Here is a 14,056-nt window from a genome sequence, read left to right on the forward strand (position 1 = left end):
CTTATCAATTTCAGCAGGCTGTTCACCATCAGGCATAATACTGCCCTCCACTGGTCTAATCCAGAACTATGTAGCTACATTATACTGCGATTAATTGTTTTAATCGAGTTAATTAATTTATCTAATCGTGTAATTAATTAATCAAAATTAACTAGTTAATGTCCCAGCCCTAGCTAAAACGAGTAATGCTGACTTCAAACCTAATACTTAAAATTAGTAGAAAGAGAGTGGAGAAGCTGGCCATACATATGTTCCCAGCGCAGCTCTTAGCACAATGTTATTAAGACATGGAAGGCAGAGAACATAAGAAAACAGGATAAATGTTATTTTTCCAGGCCCAAAGCGCCGGCGGTATATCTAGATAGTGTGGAAAGAAGCTAATCATCAAGAATAATAAATCAACATAATTTATAGGCTTCGGAAACCATGTGTGTACGAAATTAACACTTTTACTGGCGATAAAACAATCGACTCTGCCTGTTAGACTTGTGTAGTTAGGTGGTGCATGTCAGTGTGGTGGCCCCTGACCCTTATCATCACCTTGACCCCCGACCCTTATCATCACCTTGACCATGCTGGTGGTCTCAGCGCTGCTGATCGTGTGTGTGCGTGTGTGTGTGTGCTGCGTGTGTGTGTGTGTGTGTGTGTGTGTGTGTGTGTGTGTGTGTGTGTGTGTGTGTGTGTGTGTGTGTGTGTGCGCGCGTGTGCGTGTGCGTGTACCTTGACCATGCTGGTGGTCTCAGCACTGCTGATCGTGTGTGTGTGTGTGTGTGTGTGTGTGTGTGTGCGCGCGTGTGCGTGTGCGTGTACCTTGACCATGCTAGTGGCCTCTGCGCTGCTGATCGTGTGTGTGTGTGTGTGTGTGTGCGTGCGTGCGTGCGTGCGTGCGTGCTCACCTTGACCATGCTGGTGGTCTCAGCACTGCTGTTCATCATGTTGTTAAAGGAGGTGAAGAGATCCCTCAAGGACTCCATGAAGTCCGCCTCCCCCTTATTCTCATACAGCCTGAGGAGAGAGGGAAGAACATATCACTATAGTTAAATAAAATACATAACATGAAGTCCGCCTCTCCCTTGTTCTCATACAACCTGAGGAAAGAGAAGAACAGGCATCATAACACACACACACACACACACACACACACTAACACACACACACTAACACACACACACTAACACACACACACTAACACACACACACTAACACACACACACACACACACACACACACACACACACACACACACACACACACACACACACACACACACACACACACACACACACACACACACACACTCCACCTTGTTCTCCTAGAGCCTGCAGGTGGTGAGTAGGGAGGCAGAGGATCATGCATCACCTAACACACACGGAACAGGCACCGCATGCACGCAAGAAACCCAACTGTTTGCACAGAACACAAACACACACACACACATGCACACACACATGCACACAAGCAACTGCCAGATGGCCAAACAGACCACTACACAGACACACACACACACACACACACACACACACACACACACACACACACACCTTGGTCTATACAGTAGTGCCCACATGCACACACTAGCACAAGCACAGAGAGAGAGAGAGAGAGAGAGAGAACAAGGGACAGACAGATACACACAGTAAGACACACCCAACACAGCGCTGCACACACACACACACACACAGGCACAAACCCTGGCCCAAATGTGTTCCGTATGCTAAAACAGCCCTGGCGTCTCATTAGCATACAAACAACAGGCAATGAACAGCAGATGACCCTTCACACACACCACACCTGCCTTCTGGCACAGCAGAGCTGCACAGGGGGAGAAATGGGGCACGGGCACCTTTGGCTTAAAGGGGCCCCTCATGGGGGAGAAACAGGGCCCAGGCACACCTGCCTTCTCGCACAACGCAACTGAACTGGGCTGGGGGAGAAATAGGGCCCGGGCACCTTTGGCTTAAAGAGGCCCCTCATGAGGGAGAAATTGGGTCCGGGCACCTGCCTTTTGGCACAGCCAGGGCTGCACTGGACTGGGGGAGAAATAGGGCCCGGGCACCTTTGGCTTAAAGGGGCCCCCTCATAACTAGCAGCGCAAAACTGACTCAATGGTGGTCCACGCACCATCGTGGGCCCCTATTTTCAGAATTGTTTAAAAAAATAATAATACTTTTAGGGTGTCCCCTCATAATTAACAGCACAGAAATGATAATCATGTTTTTTTTTTATTTCTGAAAATAGGGGCCCACTAGGGTGCGGGGGCCACCGGGAAATGCCCGCTATGCCAGATGGCCAGGGGCCCACTAGGGTGCGGGGCCCACCGGGAAATGCCCGCTATGCCAGATGGCCAGGGGCCCACTAGGGTGCAGGGCCCACCGGGAATTGCCCGCTATGCCAGACGGCCAGGGGCCCACTAGGGTGCGGGGGCCACCGGGAAATGCCCGCTATGCCAGACGGCCAGTCCAGCCCTGGGGTTACAGCAGAGCTGCAAACTTATTATGGTGCGATCAGCAGCGCTAGCGTGTCACTAAGAGAGGTAACGAGGAGGACGACTGCTAAAGAAGCAACCGCTCCATAATATCCTCTCCCATGTATAGGGGAAAGAGAGCGGGGAAGGGGGGCTGGGATGGGGGGGCGGGGGGGGGCGGGGAAGGGGGGGCGGGGATGGGGGGGCGGGGAAGGGGGACGGGGATGAGAGAGCGGGGAAGGGGGGATGGGGATGATTAAAAATATATGTGCCAAGAATGCAGAAAGAGTTGTGCTCGCTTTAGTATGGTCATCATAAAAATATGCTCGTTTCAGTATGGTCATCATAAAAATACACACTTGTTTGCCGTTCATCAACCAATTAAGTGAAATTAGGCTCTGCGCTTTTGAAAGCTGCCATAAGCACAATTAGCAAAATGGGATACGAAGCAAATGAAGGGAGACACTTATTAAATTGAAATGAGAAAAAAAAACAAAAAAAAGTGAAACATTTATTCATGCTTGTGACTCACAATATATCCCACTTTGGTCTAGGCCAGTCTCATCCCCATCTTTTGTTTACAATTAGTTCCAGTTTTTAATTTTAAGTTGTTTTTTTTTAGCTGTAATTTTTAATTTTCCCTCCCTAATTATGAACTGTCTATATGTGTCTATATATATGTCTATATATATATATATATGTCTATATACATATCTATATATATATATATATATATATGTCTATATATATATATATATATATATATATATATATATATATATATGTGTCTATATATATGTCTATATATGTCTATATGTGTCTGAAATGTCCATGTGAGCATTATGTAAACTACTTGACACGTAAATTACCCCCCGTGATCAATAAACTTACTCTACTAAAACACAAACACCATCCAGCTTTACAGTAGTTTGGGTATACGGTAGAAACTCATCACAATGAAATCCAATCACAATATTGGAAGTAGTTAGGCTTTAATTCTTTTGATTATTTTCATGCAACAATTTCCTGTTCATTCTCTCTTTGTTATTGCAACACACAGATTTCAAAGGATGGCCCTTTGTGCGCGTCTCCTGTTTATGTATGCATTCTGGCCAACCGCTGAGAAAACCTCAATAAAATATCTGCCATCATCCTAATGGCTTGGACCTTTGTTTTTAATGTTCCCATTGGTCCTATGACAGCACTAACATTGTTACGGAGCATCTCGGGGGAACTGTGTCTTCCGCCTAAATGGGTGTGCGGTGCGAGCACCAACATCGGTCTTTACTTTCCCTTTCTCTGCCCTTTCTCTTTCTCTTTCTCTTTCCTTTACTTTCCCTTTATCTTTCCTTTACTTTCTCTTTCTCTTTCCTTCACTGCATCTTAATTCAGAACAAATGCAAATGGCCTCTATGATGCGCCTCCACAATGATCCATAAATCTCTGCAAACAGGGTATTAGCAGCAAATGAGGTAGTTGTTGGGGGTGGCTGCGGGTGGGGGCTGCAAATGAGGTAGTGTTTGGGGTGGGTGGGGGCGGGTGGTCGATGGATGCAAACTAATGATGTGTGTCAAGCAGTCGGAGGCCCCCCCCCCCCATAGTGTGCGGCTGCATGCCCGCGGTTTATCGGAAGCGGCTGTTGATCAAAGTGCAAGCAGGCGTCTCTCTCGTGCTCATCTTGCCCTGCGGTGGTGCGTGCGTGCGTTTGTGCAGGCGGCGCGGGAAGCATTAGAATGGAAGGCTCTCTGCTTGGCCCCAACTCACGCAATGTCTACGGCATTTCACAGCCAGGGTCATGGGAGGGGATAATTTGTCAGGGGAGTAGGTGGGAGAGGGGTTTCCAAATGTGTGTTGTTCACGCCAGTCTGTGTGTGTGATCACCAAACACAAACAAACAAACACACAGACACACACACATACAGACACAGACACACACAGACATAGACACTTGCACACACACACACAGACACTCTCTCTCACACACACACACACACACACACACACACACACACACACACACACAGACACTCACACACACAGACACACAGACACACACACACACACACACACACACACACACACACACACACACAAACACACACACACACACACACACACACACACACACACACACACCGCCATGTCTACACACGTTCAGTCCCAGCAGGCCTCCCAACCCACATCCCCAGATGAATACATGTCTGCTCTCCTCTCCTGCATGCCACAACATAACGTGTGTGTGTGTGTGTGTGTGTGTGTGTGTGTGTGTGTGTGTGTGTGTGTGTGTGTGTGTGTGTGTGTGTGTGTGTGTGTGTGTGTGTGTGTGTGTGTGTGTGTGTGTGCGTGTGCGTGTGCGTGTGCTTGTGCATGTGCATGTGCGTGTGCGTTCTCCTCCAGTCTCCTCCTTGCCACAGCAATGCTCCACTTCCCACCCATGAGGGCCTAGTAGCCGCCCACAAACAGCAGAGGAAAGCCATAAACAAACTCCTGTTCACTTTCTGCTGTCCATCCGACAGAGTCGAATTCTGTCCTTCATCATTAAGTATTATAACAAAGTGTTAAGTGCCAGTCCAGACCCACTAGTCAATATGTACATCCAGGCTGATGGGCAAGCGTGGGCTAAAGACGACCCGTCCCTCATCATAGCTGCAAGAGAGTGTGGGACGCTTGCTCACCAATGACGTTTTTGTTGGTTAGCAACTCAAACACAAAACCATCCGATTTCGTCAGAGTCAAATCAAACATCCGGCTTCATCAGAGTCAACTCCAACAGCCTATCTTGCAGTTCCCGTCTCCTGCCCTCGGGCTTAAGGTGAAAGAAATAGACAGTGAGACTAGTGCCAGGCAGATTAGGAGGGGGGCCGCGTTGTGCATCCGTCCCCCCGTCTCTGACCACGTCTCCTGTTCATGTATGTATTCTGGCCAACCGCTGAGAAAACCTCACAATAAAATATCTGCATGAAATAGACAGTGAGACTAGTGCCAGGCAGATTAGGAGGGGGGCCGCGCTGCGCATCCGTCCCCCACCTGCCATGCTGATGTCACTTCCTATTGGGGATAGCTGCAGCCAGGGCCGGTTTACCACACAGGCTAGATATGGCTGCAGCCTAGGGCCCCCACAGGCTAGATATGACTGCAGCCTAGGGGCCCCCACAGGCTAGATATGACTGCAGCCTAGGGGCCCCCACAGGCTAGATATCACTGCAGCCAGGGCCGGTTTACCACACAGGCTAGATATGGCTGCAGCCTAGGGCCCCCACAGGCTAGATATGGCTGCAGCCTAGGGGCCCCCACAGGCTAGATATGGCTGCAGCCTAGGGCCCCCACAGGCTAGATATAGCTGCAGCCAGGGCCGGTTTACCACACAGGCTAGATATGGCTGCAGCCTAGGGCCCCCACAGGCTAGATATGGCTGCAGCCTAGGGCCCCCACAGGCTAGATATGGCTGCAGCCTAGGGCCCCCACAGGCTAGATATGGCTGCAGCCTAGGGGCCCACACAGGCTAGATATGGCTGCAGCCTAGGGCCCCCACAGATATGGCTGCAGCCTAGGGCCCCACAGATATGCCTGCAGCCTAGGGGCCCCCACAGGCTAGACATGGCTGCAGCCTAGGGCCCCCACAGGCTAGATATGGCTGCAGCCTAGGGCCCCCACCACAGGCTAGATATGGCTGCAGCCTAGGGCCCCCACCACAGGCTAGATATAGCTGCAGCCTAGGGGCCCCACCACAGGCTAGATATGGCTGCAGCCTAGGGGCCCCCACAGGCTAGATATGGCTGCAGCCTAGGGGCCCCACCACAGGCTAGATATGGCTGCAGCCTAGGGCCCCCACCACAGGCTAGATATGTGGGCCCCCCACAGGCTAGATATGGCTGCAGCCTAGGGCCCCCACCACAGGCTAGATATGGCTGCAGCCTAGGGCCCCCACAGGCTAGATATGGCTGCAGCCTAGGGGCCCCACCACAGGCTAGATATGGCTGCAGCCTAGGGCCCCCACAGGCTAGATATGGCTGCAGCCTAGGGCCCCCACCACAGGCTAGATATGGCTGCAGCCTAGGGCCCCCACCACAGGCTAGATATGACTGCAGCCTAGGGCCCCCACCTGCTAGATATGGCTGCAGCCTATGGGCCCCACCACAGGCTAGATATGGCTGCAGCCTAGGGCCCGTACAGTCTAGATATGGCTGCAGCCTAGGGCCCCCACAGGCTAGATATGGCTGCAGCCTAGGGCCCCCACCACAGGCTAGATACGGCTGCAGCCTAGGGCCCCCACCACAGGCTAGTTATGGCTGCAGCCTAGGGCCCCCACATGCTAGATATGGCTGCAGCCTAGGGCCCCCACAGGGTAGTTATGACTGCAGCCTAGGGCCCCCACAGGCTAGTTATGGCTGCAGCCTAGGGGCCCCCACATGCTAGATATGGCTGCAGCCTAGGGCCCCCACAGGCTAGATATGGCTGCAGCCTAGGGGCCCCCACATGCTAGATATGGGCCCTAGGCTGCAGCCATAACTGGCCATACATGCCAGGGGAGCCGGATTGGTCAAAAAAAAAAAAAGAATACAGAATTACAATAAGATGCAATACAAAATTGAAAAAAATCATCTGTCGTGTTGAGTGGAGTTGGAAGATGTGTTATCCTCAATTCCTGGCTCATAATTATGATACTGCCTTAAGAAAATTCGTCACGAATTTTGCTTTACGGGGGGGCCCACATCTATCTTAACATGGCCTTGGCTGCTGCTGCTGCTGCTGTTGCTGTTCTGGGTGAGATGAGCCAGGGAGGTCAGCCTGTCCTCTGCCCATCGCGCCACCAATCAGATCCTTCACGCCCAATTAGGCCTCGGGGCTATACATCAGCAGCCGCCCTAACAGCCTAACAGCCTAACAGCCTTCCCCATCTCCTCTAGCGGAGCAGATCAGCTGCTAACAGCCTAACAGCCTTCCCCATCTCCTCTAGCGGAGCAGATCAGCTGCTAACAGCCTTCCCCATCTCCTCTAGCTGGAGCAGATCAGCTGCTAACAGCCTAACAGCCTTCCCCATCTCCTCTAGCTGGAGCAGATCAGCTGCTAACAGCCTAACAGCCTTCCCCATCTCCTCTAGCGGAGCAGATCAGCTGCCTACTCCACTCACTCTGTCCTATTCCTTCCTGTCGACGGGAAAACACTGAATAACAAGTCTAATGCACCATCTAATGCACCACAGATGATGATCAGGGTGGTCTGTTGTAACACCAGGGCCCTACATTAACTTTTTCCACCACCAGCCAAAATGACTGTTAGATGTCAATTTTACAAGCCAAACACATTCTCACTAATGGGTCAAAGTGGCTAGTATGTTGGTCTTTTCTACCAGCCAAACTGACATTTTTGGCTGGTGTTAATTTAGAGCCCTGTGTGCAACGTGTATGTATTGAATGTGGTCACTTCTCCTACCAGCCTAGCCCCATGCTACAGGTCACTTCTCATCGCTGCCTAGCTCCATGCTACAGGTCACTTCTCATCCCTGCCTAGCTCCATGCTACAGGTCACTTCTCATCGCTGCCTAGCCCCATGCCACAGGTCACTTCTCATCGCTGCCTAGCTCCATGCTACAGGTCACTTCTCATCCCTGAGTAGCCCCGTGCTACAGGTCACTTCTCATCCCAGCTCCATGCAACAGGTCGTTGCAACCTGTGGCTATCAATCTTCGGGGGCCAGCTGCTATTGCCTCTAGCTTTTTCAATTAGATGGACCAGATCACCCAATAGGGCTCATCATCATCAACCCGAAATAAACTGCCAATGAAGTGGAGTGTCGCCCTCCCTTGGGGATGAGGAGAAGTGCGGGGTGACCGGGGGGGGTGGGGGGGGGGGAATTGGGAGGAGTCTTCTGTTGTCCAGTCATGCACTTTAAATGTCTGTATGAGCACTGTCTATGTCCATACTGTCTTATGTCCATGTATAAGCACTGTCTATGTCTATACTTTCTATGTCCTTACCTAGATTAGTCTATGTCTGCATGGGAAAACAAGAAATGTAATTTCAAATTCTTTGTATGACCAGTGCATGTAAAGAAATTGACAATAAAACCTACTTCACTTGAAGTGCGGGGTGTGAGGGGGTGGGAGTGAGAGGGGCAGTGGTAGCCGAAGGGGTTTAGCCTGCCTGGGGCATGGGGAGAAGTGCGGGGTGGGAGGGGGTAGAAGTGTGTGTGTGTGTGGGTGGGGGGGGTTGTGCGGTGGGAGGGCAGGAGAAGTACGGGGTGGGGCCGAAGTGTGCGGTGGGAGAGTTGAGGGGTGGGAGGGAGGCGGGGGTGCGGTGTGTAGGTGAGGGGGACAGATTGGAATTCATAAGATGGGAGACTTTGAAGGCGGTGAAAAGAAGCTTCTGCCATTTTAATTAAAAAAAAGCTCATCAGTTGAGCACACCTGGCCTTTTTGAACAAAAGCAAATGCAATTATGCCGGCAACAAATGCTCCCTAATTCTACAAAGAGCACTTGTTGAGTCTACAGTATCTAATTTGCATTATGATTAATAGCAAAATAACAATCATCAATTTGTCTGAAAGGATCTAATGTCTGGTCTAGTCTAGAGCTCCACCCCAAACCCCAAACAAGCAGGAATTATGGAGAGTGAGGTGCTCCACACGATACGAACGGAACAGACCTTAGTGCCTTTAACAATTGGTCAATTACACTGATATTATGTTAAGCGACCTTGGGTGTTATTAAAGGCGCTATATAAAAGGAAGGTATTATTATTATTATTATTATTATTATCATCAATAGTGCTATTCCATCACATGTGTATCCAAGGGGTACCGATTGAAATTCATAAGGTGGGGCCTTTGAAGGCAGGGGAAAAAAGCTTTTGCCATTTTTAAACCATGTGTATGCTCTTCAAGCAAGGACAAAAAACAAATTGATCTCTGTGGATAAATGCAATGCTGTCCATTAATATATGTATATCCACCACTGCACACTATCCCTTCACTTTGTTGTTTTGTTTTGGTTGTTGGGGGAGATTATACCTCTATTTGACAGGACACTTTGAGATGGTGACAGGAAGCGAGAGGGAGAGAGGGACGGGGGAGGATCAGGAAATGACCCCGGCTGGGATTCGAACCCGGGTCCCCGGCATGACAGTGCAGTGCCCTACCGTTTGAGCCACGGCAGGACCCTCTTAACTGCTTTAAAGGGCCGTACACACACATCGCTGTCTAGAGATGCACCGGATCCTGATTTTTAGGATCCTGTCGGATACCGGATCGACTGCTTAAGATCCTGCCGGATCTGGAACCGGATACCGGATCCTACGAAAGGGTTGAAACACATAGCCTACTCGCACACGTGGGCCCTTTTTATTACGTTGGCGCAAACTATTTTTAAGACTCATTGGCTTACTGCCACACTGCCTTCAACGGCCGCTTCCAAAGGGCTTTCACTCTATGCAGCGATTGGGGTTGTGAAAGACTGACTGAAAAGCCTAGACTACGTAAAAAGTAGAGATGCCCCAGATCCTGATTTTTAGGTAACTGCCGGATACCGGATCCACTGCTTAAGATCCTGCCGGATCCGGATAGTCTGAAAAACCCTATTATCCTGCCGGATCCGGAACCGGATCTTGGATCCTGTACATCTCTACTCTTAACTGCTTTCAGAGTTGGGAGAGAGGAGTGAAGGGCAACTCACTGATTAAACAGCACTCTGGAGCGCACGATGAACTTGAAGATGTACTCCAGAGCCTTCATGGCCTTCAGCAGCTGATCCGTCAACTTCTCAGCGTTGTCCACGTAGTTCTTCAGCACCTTGGTCAGTTTCCTGCAAAAGACACAGACAAAAAAACAATAAAGTCATTTTTTGAGGTGCTGAGATGCTTTCTTGTGCAGTCCGATGTCAAAGAAAATGCTGCACACTCTGCTCCAAAATAAAACTACAAAATCAAACATGAAGTCTGGCAGCCAGACAGCCGAAACATGAAGTCTGGAAGCCAGACATCCGAAATGTTACTTCAAGCAGAGTGCGCAGCATTTTCTTTATTTTCTTTTGTCAGTTTCCTACAAACACACAGACATGCATGCACTCAAAGACAATGCATCAATAAATCCATATTGTTTCTACATCAGTGATCTGGTAAATCAACGGGAAACATAAACAAATGAATAGGAACGCCTGTGTTCATAATGATCTGGTAAACCAACAGGCCATAAACAAATGAATAGGAACGCCTGTGTTCATAGTGATCTGGTAAACCAACAGGCCATAAACAAATGAATAGGAACGCCTGTGTTCATCAGTGATTTGGTAAACCAACAGGCCATAAACAAATGAATAGGAACGCCTATGTTCATAATGATACGTACGTGTCAGTGTGTGTCGATGTGTTTCTGTGTTAGAGGCCCGGTACCGCTCAACACAGCATGACTCAGCTACCGTTTAGTTTCGATTAGCCAAGTACACACACACACACAAGCACACTGCACTTTCTGCACTAAACCCAAACATACACACACTGACACAAAACACACACACTGACACAAAACACACACACACACACACACACTGACACAATGACACAGACACTGACACACTGACACAATGACACACACACACACACACACACACACACACACACACACTCACACTGACACAAAACACACACACACACACACACACACACACACACACACACACACACACACACACACACTCACACACACACACACACACACACACACACACACACACACACACACACACACACACACACACACACACACACACACACACACACACACACACAGCTGCTGGTGTACTTGACAGACCTTTTTAATATTTATTTTCTTCAAAATGCTACTATTACTATGTCAAAACGCTATAAAGGACTTTTTAGGAAAACCTCTTAATGTATGTCCTCTACAAGTCTTCTGTTGTCCAGTCTTGCATTTTAAATGTCTGTATGAGCACTGTCTATGTCCATACTGTCTTAAGTCCATGTATAAGTACTGTCTATGTCTATACTGTCTATGTCCTTACCTAGATTAGTCTATGTCTGTATGGGAAAGCAAGAAATGTAATTTCAAATTCTTTGTATGACCAGTGCATGTAAAGAAATTGACAATAAAAACCTACTTGACTTGACTACTGCACGGCACAGCTCGAAAACCAGCACTTGTTTTTTTCGGCTGGCTGAACCGAGCTGAGTGGATACTCTCGCTGCCTACTGCCTGAGTGGATACTCTCGCTGCCTACTGCCTGAGTGGATACTCTCGCTGCCTACTGCCTGAGCAGGCGCGGCCGGTTCATTAAGGGCAGATGGGCAGTGCCCCCCCAAAGACTCTTCCTCTGAGAAAAGTAGATCCATTCAGAAATTGTAGATAAAATATGTATTGCAACCTCAATCACACTGGGAATCGTATTACATCAATGTTGTAGTTTGTGACGATCTTTGCGAGTGGAATCGGGTTTTATTTTTGTCTTTGTTTTGTTTTATATTTTGTCTAGTTTACACCTAGTGTGGCTGTTTAACGTTAGGGTCTATGGCCACTGGCCTGGGCAGATTTCTCAGCGCCTCAGCTAAGCCCGGCCCCCTCGCCCCGATCCCATTCTACAAAATTAGCACTGTAGCCTACTTAGCATAATATCATAACATAAGCGCGACTTTATGGACGCTATCAGGGCAGATGTATGATCTGCCCTGACCAATGACACGGTGGCCCTGCCTGCTTTGAAAAAGACACAGCAAACATATTACTCCGCTCATCTCTAACCTGTGGGATTTTATTAACTCCATTGCCGCAAATTTCCCTCACAAAATCGGTGGATTAAACGGATAACCATGTCGGATTTGACGAAGGATATGTGTTGGCTGGTGAAGGATTCACGTTTGGGGTAGGTACAGTTTGTATATTTGCTATTGCAAAGTCTAAGGTTTTATGACCGAAGTCTTTGCATAATGGGTAACTGTCTGTTATTTAATGAAATTTGAGGGCTTGCAATGTTGAGACAGCAAGCAAATGTGTAGCTTCGTAAAGTATGCTGCTGCTACCCCCACGACTAGCCGACTAGTTGACGACATTCTCTGAGAAGCTGCGTTGGGCTTACTACATAGTTTAAAACAAAGCGTGAGGGATTATGAATCAAGTCTTTGTGAAATAGGGAAACTGGAAGTTATTTAATGAAATATCTGAGCTTATTGAGCTTGGGATGTTGTTGACAGCTTCATTTATGCTCAGTATTGTCTGCTGTGTCCCCGAAAAAGCTAAAAAATACACTTGCACCCGGTCCTGCCTAGCATTGCAGAACAGGAGCGAGTCTGTTGATGAGCTCCCTGTTAAGTTTTAACCATGGCTACTCGTTTCGAAAATAGTCACGTCCTTCCCCGGTATTGATGGCATTTGGTTCTGTGGTGCATTTAAACCGGCAGCAAGGGGACGACTGACTGAATTGAATAGTGTTGCAGGGCTTTGGTTGCATCAATGTAATGTACGAACGGTGAAGGCGAGATGCTGTGCTGTGCTAGCCTTTTCCTGATTGCTGTTGCTGACCGGTTGCGTGGAGTGCATATGTGTCGTGTTGCTTGTCGCAAACTCCAACTCCGCGAGCAGACAAAGCATTTTTCTTGTAATGTCTTAACATGTGTATGCAGTCACTCTGCTTAAATGAGCAAGAGAACTAGCTGCGTGGAGAGAACTGTCAAAAACAGCTTTCTTCAGAACAGAAGTTGAACAGATAACGCGCATGCCTGGTGCGGTGTATCACGGGAGGTGGAGTTTTACTAACACACCAAACACTATGGGAAAACGCTCTCCTGTCTTGCCTACACACGCAATGAAACTCGTAAATTATACCGTATTGATTTAATTATTATGGACTTGATCGCCAAAATTTCTGCCCTGCCTGTTTCCCCAGCCACCGGCCGCTACTGTGCCTGAGTGGATACTCTCGCTGCCTACTGCCTGAGTGGATACTCTCGCTGCCTACTCTCCAAATCTCCACCACTCAGCTCGATACGACACAACTCGACACGGCCGGGTTGTACATATGTGGAAAAGTGCCTTATGTGCGAGTAGAGGAGGCTGCATGTGGAAAAGTGCCTGATGTGGAAAAGTGCCTTATGTGCGAGTAGACAGGTGTTCAGTACGGTGTGAAGAGCAGAGGAGGCTGTATGTAGAAAAGGCCTTATGAGTGCAGACAAGTATTCAGGTGTTCAGTGCGGCATGAAGAGTAGAGCAGGCTGACTCACGTGTAGGCCAGAGTGGCACTGAAGTGTTTGCGGATGTACAGTAGGTCTCAAGCGCGGGGTTGAAGTGCTAGACCCGAGCTGAGTGAATGCTGTCTCAGACTACTGCTGCCTACTCTCCAGATCTCCACCACTCAGCTCAACATGACACAGTCGGGTTGTAAACATGTGCACAAGTGCCTTATGCGTACAGACAGGTGTTCAGTATGGTGTGAAGAGTAGAGCAGGCAGACTCACGTGTAGGCCAGGGTGGCACTGAAGTGTTTGCGGATGTAGGTCTCCAGCACGGGGTTGAAGTGCTGGAACTTCCTGTCGGCTATCAGGCCAATGATGAAGACCTGAGGGCACAGGACATTACACAAATACCATCAC

The 14,056-nt window shown here is 48.8% G+C and overlaps 1 protein-coding gene across 1 annotated transcript in view; it reads right to left on the bottom strand.

The window, feature by feature from the left end:
* The window catches only part of LOC134467115 (dedicator of cytokinesis protein 1-like), a 551,248-nt gene that overhangs the window by 397,484 nt on the left and 139,708 nt on the right, over positions 1-14,056 (bottom strand). Inside the window, exons 21-23 of the mRNA XM_063221037.1 lie at positions 13,922-14,022; positions 10,135-10,263; positions 897-1,005 (exon numbers count right to left, since the gene is read on the bottom strand). Coding sequence (XP_063077107.1) covers positions 897-1,005; positions 10,135-10,263; positions 13,922-14,022 — 339 coding nt within the window. The remainder of the gene's footprint in view (positions 1-896; positions 1,006-10,134; positions 10,264-13,921; positions 14,023-14,056) is intronic.

Source organism: Engraulis encrasicolus, chromosome 17 (genome assembly GCF_034702125.1).
Source record: "Engraulis encrasicolus isolate BLACKSEA-1 chromosome 17, IST_EnEncr_1.0, whole genome shotgun sequence".
In the NCBI taxonomy this organism is placed as follows: domain Eukaryota; kingdom Metazoa; phylum Chordata; class Actinopteri; order Clupeiformes; family Engraulidae; genus Engraulis; species Engraulis encrasicolus.